This window comes from Cryptomeria japonica, chromosome 10 (assembly GCF_030272615.1).
Source record: "Cryptomeria japonica chromosome 10, Sugi_1.0, whole genome shotgun sequence".
Taxonomy (NCBI): Eukaryota; Viridiplantae; Streptophyta; class Pinopsida; order Cupressales; family Cupressaceae; genus Cryptomeria; species Cryptomeria japonica.
The window spans coordinates 673,519,296-673,542,100 of record NC_081414.1 but is presented as its reverse complement, the minus strand read 5'-3'; the positions used below and the strand labels follow the sequence as shown (position 1 = coordinate 673,542,100).

At 37.7% G+C, this 22,805-nt stretch overlaps 1 protein-coding gene across 2 annotated transcripts in view; it reads right to left on the bottom strand.

Moving 5' to 3' along the window:
* Window positions 1-22,192, bottom strand: part of LOC131077114 (uncharacterized) — a 99,937-nt gene extending 77,745 nt beyond the window's left edge. Inside the window, exon 1 of one of the 2 annotated variants that reach the window (XM_059213096.1) lies at window positions 21,867-22,192. In XM_059213096.1, the coding sequence (XP_059069079.1) occupies window positions 21,867-22,131 (265 nt within the window). In that variant the 5' untranslated portion in view covers window positions 22,132-22,192. The remainder of the gene's footprint in view (window positions 1-21,866) is intronic. The other variant, XM_058014548.2, reaches the window with a different exon arrangement.
* Window positions 22,193-22,805: the final 613 nt, after the last annotated feature.

Here is a 22,805-nt window from a genome sequence, read left to right as displayed (position 1 = left end):
GAATGAAAAAGCAGAAAATCCCCTCGAGAAATTTTTAGAAAAATCCATTTTTAGACACCAAGTCTCATCAGAATTTCAAATTTTTTGCAGATTTGGACTTGTGAGAGAATTCTCTCTCTCCTAGACCCGGGTCCTAAATTTTAGGAAAATTCCTAAAAAATAGGAATTGTGGAAAACTGATGAAAAAACTTCATTGGAACAAGATGAGCTCAAAAAGCACAAAAAATTCCTTCCTCGAGGAACGAATTTCCAAAATTTCTTCTCCAATTCCGAAATGTGCCTAAGGTTGGAAGCAAAACATGAAAATCAAGGTTCAGAAAGAAAACTTCAAGAATTCAATGTTGGCAATATGGATGAATTCCAAGAAAGTGGAAAAATTGACTAAGTGTTAGAAACTCCTTCCTTCAAGAGAAAATTCCAAGAAAGTAGCAAAATTGACTAAGTGTTGGAAATTCCTTCGTTCAAGACAATTTTTGGAAAATGTGAAATTTGGCTAAGGCATGAAGGAATTCCTTCCTCAAGGGTAAAGTAGAATCAAGGTCAGAATCAGGTTAAGGAGGAATTTTTCCTCCACATCAAAATTCCTTAACAATGGAGAAAATGTGCTCTAGGGAAGGAATGGGCGTCAAATGAAGGTAAGGAAGGAATTTTCCTTCAAAGATGAAATTCCTCCATGACATGAAAATTTCGCCCAAGGAAGAAGTTGAAAAGAGGCATGGAAATTAAGTCAAGGATAGAGAAGAAAGGAAAATCCCCTCCGGAAAGAAAATCAAAATAAATTCCTTCATCACATGAATTATACGCTCAAGATGAATTGAAGATGAAAATTCCAAAGCAAGGAAGGAATCAAAGATAAACAAAACGAGAAAATTCCCCTTGGGAAATTTTTTGAAAAATCCCATTTCGGGCATCAAAATTCATCCAAATTTCAAAAACATTTCAGATCTGGATTCGTGAGAGAATTTTCTCTCTCCGGAACCTCAAAACCCTAATTTGGGAAAATTCCTAAAAAATGGGAGATGGTGGAAAATTGTTGAAAATCTCTTCCAAAGCAAGGAAAGTTGAAAAAACTTCAAGAAAATGCTTCTAGAGTCAAAGATTATCTCTCCTGAAGTTTTCTCTCTCCAAGGGTTTCTCGCCAAGTGCCAGCCAAGTCAGCACATATTGAATTAATGGCAGATTCCTTTTGCATGCGTTCATCACGTCCAGGAGATGATGGTGCATTTATGGTTTCATGGTGGCACATTCATTGCTAGAATGTTTGACCAAGGGGCGGCTAAGTCAATGCATGGCGAGGTGGTGGAGCATCTTTTGCATGCTCTCGTCGCATGCGAGAAAGGTGGACACTTATGACAACATGGCAATTTTGCATGTAGAACATTCAGTGCATGTGGGCGAATTTGGTAAAGATGGTGCATTTAATGCACAAATGGATGCTTTTTTGGGTACTTTTGAATTAATTGTATAAGGGCATGATAGGTTATTAATTGGTGATTCCCACCTTGTTGCATCACGTGTGGGGAATCTTTTAGGAAAACCCCAATTAAGGTTTTGCATGTAATCATGGCCTGAGGCCTATATAAAGGAGTGACCCCCCTCATTTGTAAAGGGAGGGAGCTTTGTATGAAATTGTTGCAATAAGTTTTGAGAAAATAACAGTGAAACAATGTTCTCTGATGGTGTCAACTTAAGTTATATTTTCAAAACTTGCATGGTTTCACCTTCCTCACTTAAAGTAAAATTTTATCTCAGTTGTTAAAGGAAGTGCTTTGATTTAAATAAAGAATGTAATGGTGTTTGATGAATTTCCATGGTTCATACTTTTTGCATCTTGTTGATTATAAGATGCAGTGCCAAGTTAGCCTGAACCCCCAAATTTATGCTAAGCTCGATTGTGAATAGTCGTTTGGATTGTGCCATGTTGGGTATTCAAATGCACTTTCTCAATTTGAAGCTCCTTCAACATACTTAGAAGATTGCACCAGTTCTTGCGGAGTTGTAGTTAAACTCGGTGAAGCAGAGCTTGGTTTATTTGGAATTTGTCCACCAAAGCATTAACTGTTGATATCACTACCCTTAGGAGTAGATTTAGGCCTTTCTAAACCTTTCCCCTTTATTTTCAGTTCGTTCAAAGTAGCAGCATCACAAAATTGCCATATCCGATGATGAAGTTCCAGCCATAGTGAAGAAGTGAAAGAACGATCCAAACGTAAGGCCCCTTGGATTACCAGCAACCACATCCGCCAACTAAGTCACGTCTGTTGCATGAAGGAACCTTGGAGTTAGCCGTTTGAACTTTCCGCAATCTTAGCATACGGTTAAACTTTGATCAAGAGAGAGTGAAGTGACCATTGGTAACTTTATTCTGTGTTAGACGTCGTCATAAAAAACACGTCAACGAGTAGTTTTGAACTTTTTTGCCACTAATTGTTTTATTTCTCCATTGTTGTTAGGACACTCATGCAAAATGATATCCTGCTTGCTCAACCACTTGTTCTACTTCATCCATGTTTTCTTGCTATGGCCTAATTCTTGTTCCACAACTGTTTTGGGCTAGTGATGGTTATCCATGTTTTCCACCTTCTTTGGATAGTTTAGCAATCAGTTTATCGTTGTTGCCTCCAACTGTGAGGTTCTTGCTTCAGCTAAAAGAATCTCATAGGGGACCATGGTTTTGACTTTGACACTGCTTGTGATTAGAAGCTTTTGGATTCTTTCTAATTGTCTCCATCTATGATTTGACATGCCACTTCCCCACACTTCGCAGACATAGAGGACAACCGATGTGACTAACAAACCAAAAAGGGTTTTCTTGGTTTTCCCATCCCAAAGTTTGGCTTTCTTGCACTTGTTTTGGAGTAAGAAGCTTTGCATCCTCCCTCTATCCTTTTCGTTCTGCAAGCCTCCCAACTGAGCTTGTAGTGAAAATCAACCCCAAGATACTTGTATTCTTTCACTATTTCCAATGGACTGCCTTCAAAATGAAAGTTCTTGTTTCTCTTTGGTTTTTAATGAAAAAATCATGACTTTGGTCTTGGTAGTGTTGACTTGCATCCCCACTTCCTAGCAAAAGAGTTCCAAGGCTCTGAAATGTTTTCCCAACCCATGGGCAATATTTGAAATCAAGATAAGATCATCAACATATAAGAGTAGCTTCACCATGTATATTGCCAACTAGATACCCCCTCATTTGTTTTGATTATCCATTCTTCCAATTTGTCAATGTATAGGCCAAACAAAGTGGGGGATAGAGGATATCCTTTCTTAAGATCAATGTCGCTGCCAAAACATTTAGTCATTCCCTCACTTGTTCTGATTTTAGCTCTAACAAGCTCATAAAGTCTATGCACTGCAACCCTATACTCATCTGGAATACCCATTTCCTCCATTTTGTTCCATAACTTGTCCATGGTCACCGTATCAAAGGCAATTTTTTAATCTACAAAACAACAAAAAGCTTCCTCACCTTTAGTGCCCCATATTATTTCAATCAAGTGTCTAAGGGTGATGCAATGATCAACGATTTAGTGCCTTGGTCTAAAACCAACTTGCCCTTTTGTTATTTTTCCCTCTTTCTCTACCCAGCTACTGATTCTACACTCTATCATGCTCCCAAAAAAGCTTTCCAAGTAGAGGATTGACCATTATAGTGTGGTAGCTAGATGGGTTATCGATATCTCTACTTTTATAGAGTGCCAATCACACTAGTCGTCCATTCCATCAAGAAGCCATCCGTCATTGAACATTGATGTGATGTGGGGGCAAAAGTCTCAACTCTACATTTTAAAAATTCAGCATGTAGACCATCTATGTCATGTGTTTTACCACTTGCTAAGTTCTTTATTCCTTGCTTGATATATTCTATCAAGAAGAGATTCTTTGATGTATTAACCATGGGAGGAGAGTCTTTCTCTTGGGACCACTAACAAAGGAGCCCCGTATACTCTAACCACTAAGCATCCTTGATATTGTTTTCAATTTGTTTTCTTCTTTGCTGTAATTCCCTCCAAAAGCCTTTGGGATTGTGTTTTCCAAGAGAAATTAGCTCTTTCCTTCTTGCAATTACATACCTTTCTTTTTTTCTTTGCACCAATTTCTCATATTTATTCTTGTTTTCTTTTTTTCTTTTTTCTCTCTTTCAATAATCTCGTGGCCGCCTTACACTCATCTTCATACCATGGGTTTGTCAAAAAAGTGTTTGCAGCCCCTTTCTTGGGACTAGATCTTTTACACACACTTAATGCCTTGTGGTTTATAGGAACCAACAAATTGTCATAAACATGGCCACAAGCCCCATTGGCTGCCTTGTCCCCTATTTATTCTTTATTTCATTGAAATGTTGCTCAAAGGAAGCACTAAATAGTCCTCCATTTTCCTGATTCATGAGGATTCTACCTTTGGGAGGGATTTTCTTTTGCATGTGGTGGGCTTTCTTGCCATGATGATTGTTTGGAACTGTGCTGAGCTTAACAAATAGAGGTATATTATCAAATTTCATCTTGTTAGGACATTCCCCAATATCAAATTCCAAAAATCTAGAAATAGAACTCTATGAGCAAATTACATAGTCCACCACACTTTGAGCATTATAAGTTTTGCAGGTGATACCGCTTGGATTTGGCCAACCTTTCATGCCATTGAAAATAAACATGCCATACAAGCTACAAAGTTCTAATAATTCTGCCCCATATTGTGTGACACTCCCATTTCCATCTTGCAATGTTCTTTCCCACAACTGCCCTTCTCCTTCCTCCATCCATACCGGATTGTTATCTCCTCTTTCTTCACTATTTAACTGAAGAGATTGGTTGTTAGCTATCATTGCATTAAAATACCCTACGAAAAAATCTCCTATTGCTTTGATGTCTACTATTATGAATTCAAATGATCCTGAATATTTTGAGCAAGCTAAAAATCAACCTCATTGGAAAAAAGCTATGCAAGAAGAATATGATACTTTGCTTGCTAATCAAACTTGGGATTTAGTTTCTTTACCTCAAGGTAAAAATATTGTTTCTTGTAAATCTCCTGCAAGGTGTTGAGCATAGAAATGTCTTTTTTTAAAGTATATGGGTCTTTGTTGTCTAAATTTCTCATCTTGTAGATTTTTTAATTTTTCGATGCAAAGTAGCAAGCAGCCAATCTGAAATTTACCTCACTAATGTTGTTTGCAGCCATATGTATTACTTATTTGGGTCATCCTCCTCAACTTTTACGATTCCCTTCCAACTTTCTCTAATTAGAGCTATGACACCTCCATGTCCTTTACCTATTTTCACACCAGTCATTCCAAAGTAAAAAAAATTTGTATCCTTCAAAACCTAGTAATTGGCAACCATCAAGATTTTTTTGTATCCTTCAAAATCTAGTAATTGGCAACCGTCATGTTCATGTGTTTTTGTAAGAACAATAAGGTCCTTCCCCTTTGCTACAAGCCCCAACGTAGGTCCTCTCCTCCATGGATAACCTCTGCAATTCCAACTTAGTATGTGTAAATACTCTCGTGGAACCACTAATCCCTATTTCTTATTTGATAAACGGTTGCTGATTTGGGATTTCCCAATTTTTCAGCCATGCCCATTTTCCCTCATTTCTCACTACTTTCACTATCTCCCATTCTTTCCTTTGTTCTTCCAGATATGCAAAGGTTAAGTATTCGTCTAGATAAATGTGTGTGTACCTCTAAGCATCTCTCTGTGCTTTAGAATTGCATTACTATCTTCTACATTTCCCATGATAACTCTTACATGCCTATCTCTTCCTCTATCTATCTTCTTTCTAATCTCATTTGCTTGTTGGGTGTACCCTGTCCACTTCAGCTTGTCTTTAAGGAAGTCTCTTGTTAAAATTTTGCTTCTTTCCTTCTCACCAAAGCCCCTTGGACCTTTGATAATGATAATTGCAACCTTGCTTGCTTTGTCTTTTTCTTCTCTTATTTGCATCCTGATATGCTTTTCTATGATTTCTTTTTGCTTGTTTGAAGATCCACTTACAACTTGTGACCATGATTTGGCTTCTTCTATCCAGTCTCTTAACTGGTTTTCTTTTATTTCCATGTCTACTAGTGTTGATTGAATCCCCTAAATTTGTATTCTATCCTTCATCATTTTTGGCTTCTTATTTTCAGTTGTTCTTAGTTGATCTAATTCTTGTTTCAAGGCGATCAATTCTTGTTGCTCTCTTTCCATGTTAATTTTGCAGGCTTAAATTTGTTCTTTGAGTATTTTATTTTCCCCTTCCAACTTGCACCTAGACTCTAACTTCTTTTATCTTGTTGTCCTCATAAAACTCCTTTATTTCTAAATTTTCTAGCCTCTTTTTCATGCTTATGAGCTCCTCCACGTATAACCACAATGACCACATTAATGGTGTAGATGTGGGGCTATATGTGACTTTATTATCTAGAAGCATTTCTTCACTAACATCTTTGTTTGTGGTGAGCACTTTTGTTTTGTTCACTTTTGACTCAAAATTCTCAAGACTACCAGATTCCCATTTCTTTTATTCTCATCTTGTGCAGTTTGCTCTCCTCGTATTTGAAATATTTTACTAGACATCTTTGTATTATTGCTAATTATCCTTGGTAAGATCATAGTGAATTTTTTCTTTTGTGTTTGTCTCAGTTCTCGGATTTGTCTGCATCTTAGAATCCCTTTATATTGTTTTTGTCACAAAGATCAACCTTTCCATTGTGTTCACTGTGTTTCCCTAAGGGAAACCTGTCGTGAAAGAGCTCCAACCTCCTATTAAATCTCCTGCACGTGTATTAGAATATGAATCTACATGTCCATTTGTCAAATGGAGGGTGTGATTCCAAGAAGATCTCAAACCCTCTTGGCATAAGAGGCTTAACAAAGGACCACTCAGCTGCATTGGGACCCATTTATGGCTTTAGTGCTGCTCACTACAGACTCTGCTCCTCCCAAAAATTTTAGGTGTTTCTTTTCTATTGAAATATATGTCTCTACCCTAGCGGACCCCTGACAAAATAGGGCTAAATTTTCTTTCAAATCCTCTTGTTTAACAACCATGTTTTATATTGTTGTGGTTTTGCTAGTTTGCAAATGAGAACAAGAAAAGCTTATATAAAAAAAATGACAGAAAATAGTGACAGTGTTGGGCTAACTTGTTCCCGCCAAATGGTGGCCTAGGGCCCACGTTCCCTCTGGTTTGTCACCTTGTTCTATTGTGCCAGCCTGCGGGACCCACCTCCTTTTGTTGAGCTCTTATTTCCTGCTTGGCTGATATTGCATTTCTTGCCTACTTGTTTTCATGTTACCTATGGTTGAAGCACGAAGCACAGAGCAGTGGAAGAGACTATTCTACCTTTGCGGAAGCAGCTGACCTGCAACAACTCATAAAGAAACCTTGCTATGAGTTTGGGAGGGCAGAATGGATTTTATTTTTTATTTTTTTTGCTTTGGGATAGGAAGGTTGAAGCATGTTTGAGCAGAGAAATACATGCACACGAGCTATAATTAGTTTCAAGGAAGTGCCTAGCTTCATTTCATCATCATAATTTTATTGATCATTCTTCATTTTGAGAATGAGTTCTATTATGCATTCAAGGACAAAAACCCTTGGCTGCAATTCAGCGATCTAGGAAGATAAAAACCCTCTTCACTCTCTCATTTGAGAGATTAGGACAAAAACCCATGCCTCTTGCTTGGCAATTCTACACAAGGATTGCAAGGTGGACTGAAATTGAAGGTCTGTACAAAATTGCAGGTGTAGTGGTCAAGATTTGCAAGCAAATATAAAGTGCTATTGGCTGATCGATTGGAGCACTATTATTTGAGGATTTCAACATGTATGCTTTCATTGTTTGGCAAATTGTTTCATTTCTAACTGATGAAGTCATTATTTAGTATCATATAGATCTGGGTGACAGTTGTAGAGAGGATTATACAGGGCTTTTGGACACTTAAGGAGGCTGTGATCTGTATAGACTTTCATCATTTGTGAATGCCAGCATTATGAAGACCTTCTGCCAATCGTTGGGATGGACTGCCCATCATTTATCTGCTGATCAAGCCCATTTGATCACCTTTTTCTGCTGATCACTATCATAGATATTCATTTCTGCTATAGCCATCTGATTTGGGAAGTGCTGCACTGGATCTTGGAGGATTTGACACTGCCCATCAGGAATTATAGAGGCATATCTATCCCTGCTATGGCAATCTACAGGCTGTACAACAGCGATTCCATCCTCATTTTAGCACGATTCCCTTAAATGGTCAGCAGCATCTCATATTTACATTATTGAGTGGATTTTCATCATTGTAAACCTCAAATTTACCTAAATTTTCTGTATATCAGCATTCTATTGGTTGTCATTGAATAAATGATCAGATCTAGGATTTATACCAGTTTAGATCAGCAATTAAATTTGAGGTACTTGATCAAATGAAATTAATTTGCTGTTTGTAATGCACTATGAAAATCAGAGGGTCGCTGTCAAGTTTTTTCACTATTTGTAGATGAGTCATCATTTACTTTTCGAGTCCAGTTTGCTGTTCCAGATTTACACTTTTGCTTCAAAAAATCAGAAAAATAAATGAAAAAATTCAGAAAAAACAAAAATACAAAATTATAATTCGGGGCATTACAAGAGTTAAGTGTATAACATATCCCATGTACATACTTTTGCATTACATGTTTAGTTCAACCTTTGAACACAATCGTCAGACCAAAAGTATATGAAATATCAGTAGAGCATTTCCTAGGTGCTGTGTAAAGGATGAGTAACTCCACATCTTCCATGGTGCAGATTTTAAACCATAACTTCCAATGAAATTTAGCACTCATTTCAAAAACTGCTCATAGTACACAACCTGCGGCCCATATAGGTTCTCCCTTAGTTTAGCACTTCATTGCCACTGACCAGCATTCTATTTTACAAAGTTCTAGACAGGCAGCCACAGAAATAAGTATCATCTCCGAGGTGAGCGACTTTTTCTTAATGCCAAACTAGTTAAACTATCAGCTTGTAGCACAAACCTAATTATTCTCCATGCCGCTTCTAATTGTTCTTTGCTAGGATATCCCAGCATCATCTCGTAAGAAAATGATCAATGCGGAATTCCTGATATTTTCTCACAATTTAATAAACAAAAGGTTAGTCTTGCCTTAACTCTTTTTAGTGACAGTATCCAGAATATTGATATCAGTTCAATGGCAATGAAAACGCAGACATTAAACTTTACCTTGTTTCTCCTTAAGAAGTAATGTGTTAACATCATACACTTTTCAATCTACAAAGTGCAGCTAGATGGACCCAGATATATTATTCAAATATACAAGAGGTACATTCTCCCTTTCAGAAATAGATTAGTAAATCAAACACCAAACTAAGACGTTACATTTGTTTCTAGAATACTGATATTCAACCTAAACCCCTCCTCCAGAATATTGAAATCAGTTCAATGCCAATAAAAATGCAGACATTTAACTTTACCTCATTTTTCCTTAAGAAGTAATGTGTTATTATCATGCACTTTTCAATCTACAAAGTGCAGCTAGATGGACCTAGCTATATTATTCAAATATACAAGTGGTACATTCTCCTTTTCAGAAATAGATTAGTAAATTAAACACCGAACTAAGACATTACATTTGTTTTTAGAATACTGATATTCAATCCCCATTCCCCCTCTGGAGAGGGCCAATTAACTTGTTAAATTAAACTCTCTCCTCATGATAATGATATTGAACATTTGCAAAGTTTTTTGCTCCGATTCACTCTACTATCCCAGCTCTGATAGAGGGAATACTTGGATTGTTTTTCCTCGGTTGGCTGACTTTTAACTGTTGTTTGTAATTAGGGCTGGCAGATTCCAATTGCCTTGGGCAACATTGGAATCCGCCTCCAACATATAGGGCCAGGCCCAATACCTCTCGGCTCCACCTAAAAGGCCTCCACACTACATCCAAACCCAACTCGCTTCCATGATAGGGCCGACCCTATCCAATTCACTTAAAAGGAATTAAAATAATTAATATGTTTAATTTGCAAAGAAGGCCGACATGATTGAGAAGTATTACTACTCCTATTAATAAAGCATATACTTCTCATAACATCATTCATTCAGTTTTGCAAGAAGGTGCGAAATATATTCTAAGGAAGCGAAATATAGAGTCAAGGCAGTTGATAACAGCGAATTACATTAAAGTGCAGCAGAACATAATAGAAGACAGCGAACTCCATCAAATGCAGCAGATCACCACCAAGAGATAGAGAACTCCATTGAAGGCCCAAACAAACCCTATAGAAGGACTGCGAATTACTTGAAAGGTGTTGCTACCCTTGTAACACACAGCAAGTCTGATTAGGAGGACTGCAAATCATGATCTCCATTAGCAAACTAATTGTGAAGACTTCTATCTCATCTTCCTTGTGATTGCAACATCTATACTCCAAATAAGTGTGTAATTATCAATTGAATTCAAAGCCATAATCAGATCCGAGGATCTTTTGGCTGGGTTTTTCCTCCTAGGAGGTTTTCCCAGGGTAACTGTGCTTTGTCTTTATGCATTCATTTCCTTTACTATGCTTAAATCTGGAAAACAATAAATTTAATTAACCTAGTTAAAACTAATTCTGATTTTCTGAGTTTTATTCAATCTGAAAGTACTAAAATTAACATGGTATCAGAGCTTTAGGTTAGATCAATCTTCAGATTTAAAATTCAGTACACCTTTATTTCCAGATTGTTGTAGCTTTTGCAGATCAGGTCAATGGGGCTGAAAGTTGAAGATAGACTTGATGGGAATCTCAATTTCACTGCATGGAAAGTTCGAATCAAGTTGGCCCTAGAGGAAGAAGATCTTCTCCAATTCATAGAAGCGAAAGAGCTAACTGAGCCTACGGATGCTACTGAACTAAAACAATTCAAAAAGGATGCTGTCAAGGCCAGGAAGATTCTCATTGATTCAGTCAAAGACCACCTAGTCACCTCTATTGCCTCATTTACCACTGCAAGGGAAATGTTCAGCCATTTACAAGGTACATATGAAATTAACAATCTCAGTAGGGCAATTACTTTAAGACAGCAACTACTTAATATCAAAATGGCTAAAGAAGATTCTGTTATTTCCTACTTCATGAGAATTTCAGAATTAAAGAATCAGCTAGGTTTAATTGGCCATAACCTGGAAGACAAAGACCTTGTCATGATTGCCCTAAATGGCCTACCTCACTCATGGGAGTCATTTATCCAATCTATCAGTGGCAGGACAGAGTTGCCTTCCCTTGATCGCCTTAAGAATGATTGCATTCAAGAAGAGTCTCGCCTCATCACAAGGGGGCAAACCAAAAGTTCCCATGTAGATGATCACCTCATGCTTGCAACTCAATGCAAGAAAGGGGGAAATTGGAAGAAACCTTATCCAAAAAAAATAGGGATTTCAGATCATTTAGTTCCCAAAACCCTTGGAAGAAACCAAGAGATACCTCACGTGTCTGATACTTTAGATGTGACAAATTTGGTCACTATGCTAAAGAATGTCATAATAACCCTAACCAAAGTGAAGCCAACCTAAATGAAGTCTTAGAACAAAATAATGACTTCCTATTCATCTCCGCTCTATCTAGCAGTGTTCCTTCAGATAGCAATACATGGTTGATTGACAGTGGTGCCTCCAGACACATTACAGGTTATTGTGATCTCCTTTCAGGCTTAGTTGAAAAGGATACCAGCCTTCACGTGTGTTGACGTGTATTTTGTACACCATCATACACAGAATAAAATACCTAAAGGCATCTTATCCTCTCTTGAATAAAGCCTCTAATTGCTGAAGATATCGCGAAAAAAGATCAATCACGATGACTTCAAGGTTCTTGTATGTAGGGTCTCTACGTGTGGATAAACTCTCTGTGGTATGATGTGATTTGCTGGAATCACAAGGGGACTTACATCTGATGATTGAACTTCCGATCTGCTTTGCTGGAACACAGGCTCTTACTGGCTTAGATTTGAAAAAATGAAAAAAGGATGAGGGCAAAGAGAAGATCTAATCCTAATACTAAGAATGTAGGAGCAATGATTTGATTTTTGATGAAACTCTAACTAGGTCTTGTTTTGACATCAATGGACCATCTCCACAAGGCTAGTGCAATCTTCTAAGGGAAGCTTTATGATGTTCAAATCATCACCGCAGGCATAGACACCATCAAGTTGATGCATATCAATGAAGAAGCGACAAATTGAAATTGAGCTTAAGCTGAATGATTCCAGTTGACTACACAAGGCAAGTCTGCAATCAACAAACTGCTAGTAGTATGGATATACGAATTCCACCATTAATCAATCGCATTTCCTCCATTCATCTAATCATCTACCATCTAGGATTGAAGACTCAACAAGAAACCATGCAAATTGCAAGAAACGACACACTTCACCATTACTTCAATGAAAATGGAGTTTGTTTACAATCAATGGCAACAATTTCTTGCCTTGTCCTCCTATTCTACTCTAATTACTATTCTATCAATTTCTAACTACTCTCTATCTACTAACTGCTTTCTATTATTTACAACTCTCTCTAACTATTATCTAACTATTTCTAATTAGCCTTTACAAAATGAAATGCTAGGGCTTATATAGTGCCCACAATACAATTCGATGGCTTAGATCAATTTGAGATCAATGGCCAAGATTTTACAATGAAAACCCTAATTAGGGTTTGTTACAACCATTACATAACATTTAATGCTTGACCAATGATAAAATTGTATTGCTTGGACACATGTCCCTTCTAGAAAAATCGACCAATGGATAGCTGGGGTAGGTACATCGGAGTTTGTGCCACCTTCCATGAGTTAAGTACATTGAATCTGGACATGCTGAGGTGGACCTCACTGATTGGAGAAATGATGACTAGGACGCCACCTCATTTGACACTTGTAACTTGGTAGATATTCAACTTGATGTTGTTGAGAAGCTTGCTTTAATTAATTCATCTGGAACTATTTACTTCTTCAACGAGCCCTTGTTCTAACTCCTTTTGTCCTTGATGTGCAGGATGATTGATGTACCTCGCCTTGAAACGCTGGATTGGAGGAGGCCGCCCTTGTCCTTGCTTGATCGTCCTTGAGGAGACCGTCCTTGATCTGGCTTGATTTTCCTTGAGAGTCGCCATCTTGGTACCTACACAACATTTCAAAATTAGTAATATATCTTTGAAAAAATTAAACTTTAAAAGGAAGATTAGAGATTTTAATTAGGAAATTTCATGATAAATCTTGAGTTATCATTTCCTAATTTAGGATTTTCAAAACAAAATTTAAATCTTCAAAAATGGTGCCAAGGTGATTACGCCATACCTTCACTTGGGAATTGACTCTAAAAAGATGCAAAATAAGGAAATTCGCCTAGGCAAAATCGAAATTTGAAGCTTTCAATGTGATCCTCCTCTAGCGAACCCCTTCCTTGTCAATTTCACCACCTTTGGGGGGGTCTTCAACGTCTTCATGGCAAATTCGCTCCACTTCAAACCAAGTTCGCACTCCCCTTGAATGGAAATTTCGCACCTTTCCTCAATGAAATTCGCACTTCCTCCTTGTCTTCTCCAAATCGCATGCAAAGGAAGTTTGAATGATGATTTGAAAATGAAATAACTCACCCCTCCTTTATAGGCGCTCACCCTCTCATTTACCTCTAGGCCGACTTTGGTGAATAAGGCAAATTTAAAATAAACTTAAAGGCCGACCCTTGTAAAATGAAACAAATTTTAAATCAAGCGCCCCATTTTTATTTATAATTAATTAATTTAATGCCTATAATTTTAAATAAACTCGATTTTTAAAAGGCAAAAATTAATTAATAAAGGCCCATGCGCTAATTTTAAATGCTAACTTTAATTGGATTTCAAATTTATCGATTTTCTCCTAGCATTTAATAAAATCTAAAGAATGTTTTAGCGCCAAATTTGGAAGAGGTAAGGACACAAACCTATCGCTCTGGTCCCTGACTAAGGGACAGGAGCGAATTATCACCTTGATCTTGATTCTTCTTACTTTTATGTTCGAAACCTCCATCTTTACGTTGAAACTGGCATTTTCACTAAGTACCTCGAGCTTGATTGATTTGATTCTGTGGATGAGTGCCCTCTAAGGTGGATATCGCCCTGGTCCCTTGGTGAGGGACAGGAGCGAACTTCATGCTCTGGCCAACATTTGCTATCTCTCAAGCTCTACTCCTTGTTCATCACCTTGCAAATGATATCCTTGATCTTACGAACCTTGACTTTGATGTGATCTTGAAGGAAAACGAATGATTTAATGAAAATCGCCCTGGTCCTTGCCTGAAGGACAGGAGCGATATTGTCTCCTTAGCTCAATTGATAGTCTTTTGACGTTTGAAACCTTTACATATCGTTTTCTTAAGACACCTTTGATACTTTGCAACTTCGTATAATCCTGACTTGGCATGATTTTTGCATGAATTGGCAATTATGGTGAATATCGCTCTGGTCCCTGCCTGAGGGACAGGAGCGAACTTCAATGTCCTGGGCTCATGCTTGCTTCCATCAACTTGTAATTACTTTCATAATGTAGAGTGAGGTCCCTTTGATCCCCTTGGACACTTGATACTTGTTAAATCTTCAAAATCTAGGCCCTTATGAAAATTTCGCTCTGGTCCCTGCCTGAGGGACAGGAGCGAACTGGGATATTTGGTGCAAATCCTTCAATTTGGCGGTCTTTGTGACTTTGTTTACCATCGAGATACCTCAAAAATGTCCTTGCCTCCACGTATCCGGACTTGGAGTGGTCTAAAACTTGGGATGAAGGCAAGATAACTAAGATATCGCCCTGGTCCCTTGATGAGGGACAGGAGCGAATTTGTACTTTCAAGCTCAACTACACTTTGCCATCTTCAAAAATTATCTTCAATGGTCTTGTTGCGCCCCATCTTATTCATCTTTGGCTTGGAAATCATTCAAACTTGGCAAGAAATTCATCTAAGACAAAAATCGCTCTGGTCCTTCAGTGAGGGACAGGAGCGCCCAGGCCAATATAGGTCTCATTTGGTGTCCTTCAATCTTCAATTTTGTCTTCAACGAATCCGTTACATCGTCCTTGCTTGCCTCAAACTTTAAACTTGCTTGCTTTTTGCCCAAAACATGCCTCATGAAGAATTTCGCTCTGGTCCCTGGGAGAGGGACGGGAGCTACAATGGATTTCGCCCTGGTCCCTGACTAAGGGACAGGAGCGATTTTGCATTTTGGTCTATTTTTCCTCATGTTTGTGCCTTCAAATTATATTCAACTGGTAAAAAGCACTTCCTTGGTTCTCCTCAAGTCGTCAAATCGTTCAAATCTTTCAAGGACAAGGAAATTTTGGATTTCAAGCTCCGGTCCTTCAGTGAGGGACAGGAGCGAATTTTGTCCTCCAGGCCCAAATGCATCACTTTTCACCATGAAATGTCTTTGCTAGGGAAGATATCATCCTGCTTCATGCTATGAATAAAAGTTAATGTCCAAAAAAAGGTCTAAAATTGTGCATATAAAGAAAATCGCTCGGGTCCTTCAGTGAGGGACAGGAGCGAATTTGACCTTCTAGGCAAAAACTTCATCATTTCATTGCTTTTGATCAAGTATGGATGCTCTATCATGCTCATTTTGCCCTTCACCATGCCTTTGATGTCTCGATTCGTCCAAACAAGGTCAGGAATGGCTCAACTAAGCATTTTGGTTCTGGACCCTTGGCGAGGGACAGGAGCGCTTCGCCTTGGTCCTCCTGGGAGGGACAGGAGCGAAGTTCGCTCTGGATCCTCAGTGAAGGACAGGAGCGAAATTTGACTTTAAGTTATATTCCATATATACTTTCAGGATGTTTGAGAGTGGTTTCAGACCTCCAGGAGTTATATTGCAAAATCTAGTTTTTGGAGGTTTTTTCAGTTTCCAAACTTAGTCAAATTTCAGGATCAGGACTTTCAGACTTAGCCAAATTTTCAGGATCAGGACAGACTTAGCCAAATTTCAGAATCAAGACATCACTCAAGCCGGACTTGCTTATCCATGTGATCACCTGGGCGACACTCAAAATGCAAAGGCTAGCTTACAAAACCCTAAAAGACCAAAAAAACAAACCCTAAAAAGCAAAAAACATGGGTCCCCATTTGCAATGGGGCGATGTGTGAAAACGTCACAACAACGTGGTAATTGGTGATGATGCTTGTTATTCGATAAGAGGTTCTGGCTCTACTTCCCTGAATTTAGATTCTAGTATTTCCTTGCACCTCAGTGATATCTTGTTTGTTCCTGGAATTAAAAGAAATCTAATTTCCATTTCTGCTTTAGAAGATAAAGGTTATCAAATTGCATTTTCTGAGGGAAAAGTCCTTGCTTGGCCTAAGAAAGCTAATTTTAAATCTGCTCATATAATTGATCATAGATATGATAGTCTTTATAAGCTCTCTACTAACCCTATTCAAGCACTCATTAATGAGGCTCCGGAATCCTGTGAGTTATGGCATAGAAGACTTGGACATTTGCATTACCAAGCCCTTCCATCTCTTGAAAGATTAGTCAAAGGTATGCCTAAACTTAGTCAAATTCATGATAACACTTGTAAAGGTTGTGCTATAGGCAAAAATGTTAAAAGTCCATTTCATAAAAGTGAAAATAGAGCTAAAGACAAACTAGAACTTGTTCACTCTGATTTATGTGGTCCTATGTCTATAGCATCTCCTAGTGGATTTCTATATTACGTAATCTTCATAGATGATTTTTCTAGGAAAACTTGGATCTACTTCTTGAAATCTAAAGAATCTGATGAAGTCTTAAGTAAATTTAAAGAGTTTAAGGCATTAACTGAAAACTCCTCTGGTAAAAGAATTAAATGCTTAAGATCTGACAATGGAGGTGAGTACACCTCCGGTAGCTTTTATGATTTTTGTGTTGAGTCAGGAATTAAGAGGGAGTTTTGTGTACCATACAACCCTCAACAAAATGGTGTTGCTGAAAGAAAGAATAGGACTATTATGGAAGCTGCAAAGGCTATGATACACGATCAAGACTTGCAGATCTTTCTATGGGCTGAGGCTTCTAGAACAGCGGTGTATATCCAGAATAGATGTCCTCATCGTGTCCTAAAGAAATGACCCCGGAAGAAGCCTTCACAGGATCCAAACCAGACATTAGTCACCTCAGAATCTTTGGAAGTCTCGTGTATGTTCATGTGCCCAAGGAAAAGCGATCAAAGTTGGAACCCTCCGAAAAGAAAGGCATGCTAGTCGGATACAGTGAATCCTCCAAGGCTTTCAGGATTCTCATCCCAGGTCAAAGGTACGTTGAGGTAAGTAGAGATGTTACATTTGAAGAAGACATTGCCTTTAAGAAATCGAAAGGTTCTTGTGTTATTGATGAAGCTAATGACAATCAAAATACAAATGTTGATTCTAAACCTGAGATTCAAAGGGAGCAAGTTGAACCTCCTCCTCAAGATGATCATGATGACCCTCCAGAACCTATGAATCCCACTGATATTCCTAGTGACATTGTCATTACCAAAAAGAGGCCTCTCTGGGTAAGGAACACCATTCAAGAAGCTGAAAGATTTGCTGCTCCCAGAGGCACCTTCCGTGAAGCTAAGAGACCTCAGGTATTCTCCAACTACGTTTCCTTGATGTATAATCTCATTGAAACTGAACCTTGCAGCGTTGAAGAAGCCTTAAGTCATCACGCCTGGAAGCTTGCTATGGATGAAGAATATCAGTCAATCATCAAGAATGATGTGTGGGACATTGTGCCCAAACCCAAAAGTAAATCTGTTGTTTCCTCTAAATGGTTATTTAAAATTAAACATAATGTTGATGGTAGTATTGAAAAATATAAGGCTAGATTTGTAGCTCGTGGTTTTTCTCAAAAGGAAGGCATAGACTATGAAGAAACATTTGCTCCTGTTGCTAGATATACTTCTATTAGAACTATAATAGCCATTGCTGCTACTAGGGGTTGGAAACTACATCAGATGGATGTTAAGACTGCCTTCCTCAATGGTGTCATTGAGGAAGAAGTCTATATTGAGCAACCTGAGGGTTATGAGATTCAGGATAGATTAACCCATGTGTGTAGGTTAAAGAAAGCTCTGTATGGTCTTAAACAAGCTCCTCGTGCTTGGTATGAAAGAATTGATAAATACTTGCTAAGTCTAGGGTTTTGTAAAAATGATGCTGACTCTAACATATACTTTAAGGTAGCCAATGATGAAATGCTAATTCTAGTTCTTTATGTGGATGACTTATTTCTTACTGGTAAAGATGAATTTATTATTAGATGCAAGAAAGAACTAGCTTCAGAATTTGAAATTAAAGATTTAGGTCTAATGCATTATTTCCTAGGTCTAGAAGTATGGCAAAGATCTAACGAAATTTTTCTAAGTCAAGGAAAGTATACTATTGAGATTTTGAAAAGATTTAGAATGATGGATTGTAAACCCATGTCTACTCCTATGGAATCTAACTTAAAGAAGTTAAGTGTTTCTGCAGCTAACTCTGAATTTGCAGATCCATCCGAGTACCGGCAGTTGATTGGTTCTCTGATGTATCTAGTTAACACTAGACCAGATATATGTTTTGCTGTGAATGCTCTCGGCCAGTTCATGAGCTTGCCCAAACATGTTCATCTTGTTGCAGCCAAGCACATCCTAAGATACTTGCGAGGCACAGTTGGTTTTGGGCTGACGTATCCACTTAACACTCCAATAACCTTGGAAGGTTATTCTGATGCAAACTGGGCTGGAAGCGTCAAAGACAAGAAAAGCACCTCCGGTATTTGTTTTAGCTTGGGATCCGCAGTAATCTCTTGGGCTTGCAGGAAACAATCCTTAGTGGCATTAAGTACTGCTGAAGCTGAGTATATTGCAGCAAGTGTAGCTTATAGAGAAGCAGTGTGGCTTCGCAAGCTTCTTGCAGGGCTGTTTGGTCAAGCTTGGGATCCTACAGTTATTCACTATGATAACCAGAGTTGTATTAAGATGTCCATCAACCCAGTGTTTCATGACAGGTCAAAACATGTGGAAACCCATTATCATTTCATTCAAGATATGGTGCAAAGAGGTGCTATTCGGCTGAAGTATGTCAGCACTGATGAGCAGGTTGCAGATATTCTTACCAAGCCTCTATCCAAAGTGAAGTTTGTGTACTTCAAGGATAGACTTGGTATTGTGGAAAATGAAACCCTAATTGAGAGGGAGTCTCAATCTCAATGATACTTTGTGCTGTATCAAACCACCCTCTACAAGCAATGTAAGGTGGTATTGTAAACTTCTCAGGGAGAAGTATAATTATTAACCATCCTCTGCGGGCAATGTAAGATGGCATTGTAAATGTTAACCACCCTCTGCGAGCAATGTAAGGTGGTATTGTAAACTTCTCAGGGAGAAGTGTACATATTTTCCATCCTCTGCGGGCAATGTAAGATGGTATTGTAAATGTTAAACCATCCTCTGCGGGCAATGTAAGATGGTATTGTAAAAACTTCTCAGGGAGAAGTGTAATTGTTAAACCATCCTCTGCGGGCAATGTAAGATGGTATTAGTGTAATTGTTGACCATCCTCTGCGGGCAATGTAAGATGGTAGAAAAAGATCCTCTCCACCCTCTGCGGGGCAATGCAAGGTGGATCCAGTCTATGCTTGTGTGCAAGCTGGAAGATTATGATTATGTAGTTCCATACTTGCTTGTGTGCAAGATGGAAGATTATGGTTATGATTCTCTTCCCTAATTAAGAGGGAGTGTTGTTTGTAATTAAGGCTGGCGGATTCCAATTGCCTTGGGCAACATTGAAATCCGCCTCCAACATATAGGGCCAGGCCCAATACCTCTCGGCTCCACCTAAAAGGCCTCCACGCTACATCCAAACCCAACTCGCCTCCATGATAGGGCCGACCCTATCCAATTCACTTAAAAGGAATTAAAATAATTAATATGTTTAATTTGCAAAGAAGGCCGACATGATTGAGAAGTATTACTACTCCTATAAATAAAGCATATACTTCTCATAACATCATTCATTCAGTTTTGCAAGAAGGTGCGAAATATATTCTAAGGAAGAGAAATATAGAGTCAAGGCAGTTGATAACAGCGAATTACATTAAAGTGCAGCAGAACATAATAGAAGACAGCGAACTCCATCAAATGCAGCAGATCACCACCAAGAGATAGAGAACTCCATTGAAGGCCCAAACAAACCCTATAGAAGGACTTCGAACTACTTGAAAGGTGCTGCTACCCTTGTAACACACAGCAAGTCTGATTAGGAGGACTGCAAATCATGATCTCCATTAGCAAACTAATTGTGAAGACTTCTATCTCATCTTCCTTGTGACTGCAACATCTATACTCCAGATAAGTGTGTAATTATCAGTTGAATTCAAAACCATAATCAGATCTGAGGATCTTTTGGCTGGGTTTTTCCTCCTAGGAGGTTTTCCCAGGGTAACTGTGCTTTGTCTTTATGCATTCATTTCCTTTACTATGCTTAAATCTGGAAAACAATAAATTTAATTAACCTAGTTAAAACTAATTCTGATTTTCTGAGTTTTATTCAATCTGAAAGTACTAAAATTAACATTAACCAATATCTGTCAATTCATAAGAGCGCCTAAAACTATTAGCCGAAATCTATTGAATTTACCCGATTTAACCAAATTAGCAAAAAACATTCAAGTAGTAATTAAAAACTCTTAAATATTCTGTACTAATAGAACATCTTCAGCTCGAAGTCTTTTTCTCTCACAGATATATATGTTATATTTGTAAACTTTTCCTCTGAGTCTGTAAGCAGCACTTTGAATTATTCTCTTGATAACATCATCCGACAGCATTCATTCATCGGAAGTGGTTGATGAGAATGCTACTTCTTCTGCTTCTGGCTCTGACTCGGCCTTCTCCATAGGATTCATTTACTTCGCTCAGCTGTTCTTCTTGGTGGGACAATTTTTTCACGTGAATATTCCTTATTACATGGATTTTGTATATAAAGTTGTCTGAAAGAAACAATTGATTTATGTGTTATATAGTGCATTACAACATTATAAGAGGGCATACATTTAAGTCAGAAGTCATCATTTGGCTAAAACCCACAAATAGGAGTATCCAGTTTGTCAAAATTATCTGGGATCAAACCTAGCCCAATCACAGTTCTTGAAGATTCAAATCTTGATAATTGACATAACCAAATAACATACCATCATCCTCACTTATTGAGGTCAACCAATTGAACCACGACAACCTCAATTGAACCACGGCCCTTTGATAAAATGACCAGGTTTCATCCATCTTCCTTTTTCTTTTATTTCTTCCTACTTTTAGATTTAGAAAGTTTAGTTCGATCGGTGTAGTTCGATTAACCACTTGCCTTACTTCTGAGTATCATGACCTACACTGGTCATTATATAAACATAATATGATTTTATTTCTTATTTCTTCATTTCTTTCTTCTTAACCAACAATTCAATCCCAATTTTCGAATAATTCCTTTTACTCTTTCAATTTCTTTCCAACCAATATGAGAAAATATACAATAAAATGATCACATTCTATGGTATAAAAAAAGTATTAAATGGCGGAGCCCATTGAGAGAGCCCCACTGTATTTACAAAATTCCCATTACCTAATTGGAATGGTCAGGTGTTCCCTTCACTAGGAAATATTTTCCTTGTTTTTATAAACAAGAACACACCCAGTAAATCTTCAAGAACAATAGAAGAGCAAGTTGATGCCATACTAAAAGAGAATATGAATTTTGGGTTCTTATATTTGATGTCACTCACCTACAAACTAATACACACCCAGTAAATATTCAAGAACAATAGGAAAGCAAGTTGATGCCTTTGAGTTCTTATATTTGATCACTCACCTACAAACTGGAATTCCCATTTTTCCGATGGACTCAATGGCCCAGCAGCTTCAGATGCCTGTATAGCCTGTAGTCTGACAATGCTGTGTTGTGATTTAATCCGCCTTACTGTTTTGTAATTTAAATGAGAAAATTGAACCAGAGAGTTTCTGGAAAATGTGGAAGTAAAAGTTACAGAGGATTTATTAGCGCATAATAATGAAGTTTGAAAGTGTGGCCGGAGAAATATCCCTCTGGCTCTGGATGGGGCAAATAATGTCTGCATCGGGTTTTTGGTAACTGTGTAAGATGAAAACTATATGTTTATCATTTTTAATGGAGTGTTTATAAAGGAGCCGATGAAAAATTTCTTTGATGTCCACTAGTACAGACTGGATGTACTTCGGATAATTTTTCGTATGACGTGGAATAGGATTTTTTTTTTTAATTGAAAATGAAAACGAATGCATTGCTCATAATAGTTTTTATTAGTTTAGCAAGAACACTTATGAGTGTTTATCAAAGGTCGCACATGTATTATTTATTATTTATTTGAACTTTATATTCTATAGAAACTTTATTTTCCAAATTTTATTAGATGTTGAGGTGTTATAAAAGTATCTCACGGTGAGTATGCTTTAATTTTTTATTATATATATTAGTAAACAATAAACAATTAAATTGTTGGAATATATTAAATTTCAAATAAAAAGTTAATACATTGTTTGTAATATAATATGTAAATATTTGTTTTGCAAGAGTTGTGAGGGAATAATGGATCATTTATTGTTAGGTTGTCTTTTCGTTCAAGACAAAACTAGGATGGACGAACACACTTTTAGATGACATGTTGAGTTTGTTTAATCATGGTTAATCCTAAAAGGCTCGATCATGTTTTCAAGTCTATGGATAGTTAGTCCATCAATCATGATTTAGGACAAGGAGTCAACTCGTTTTTAA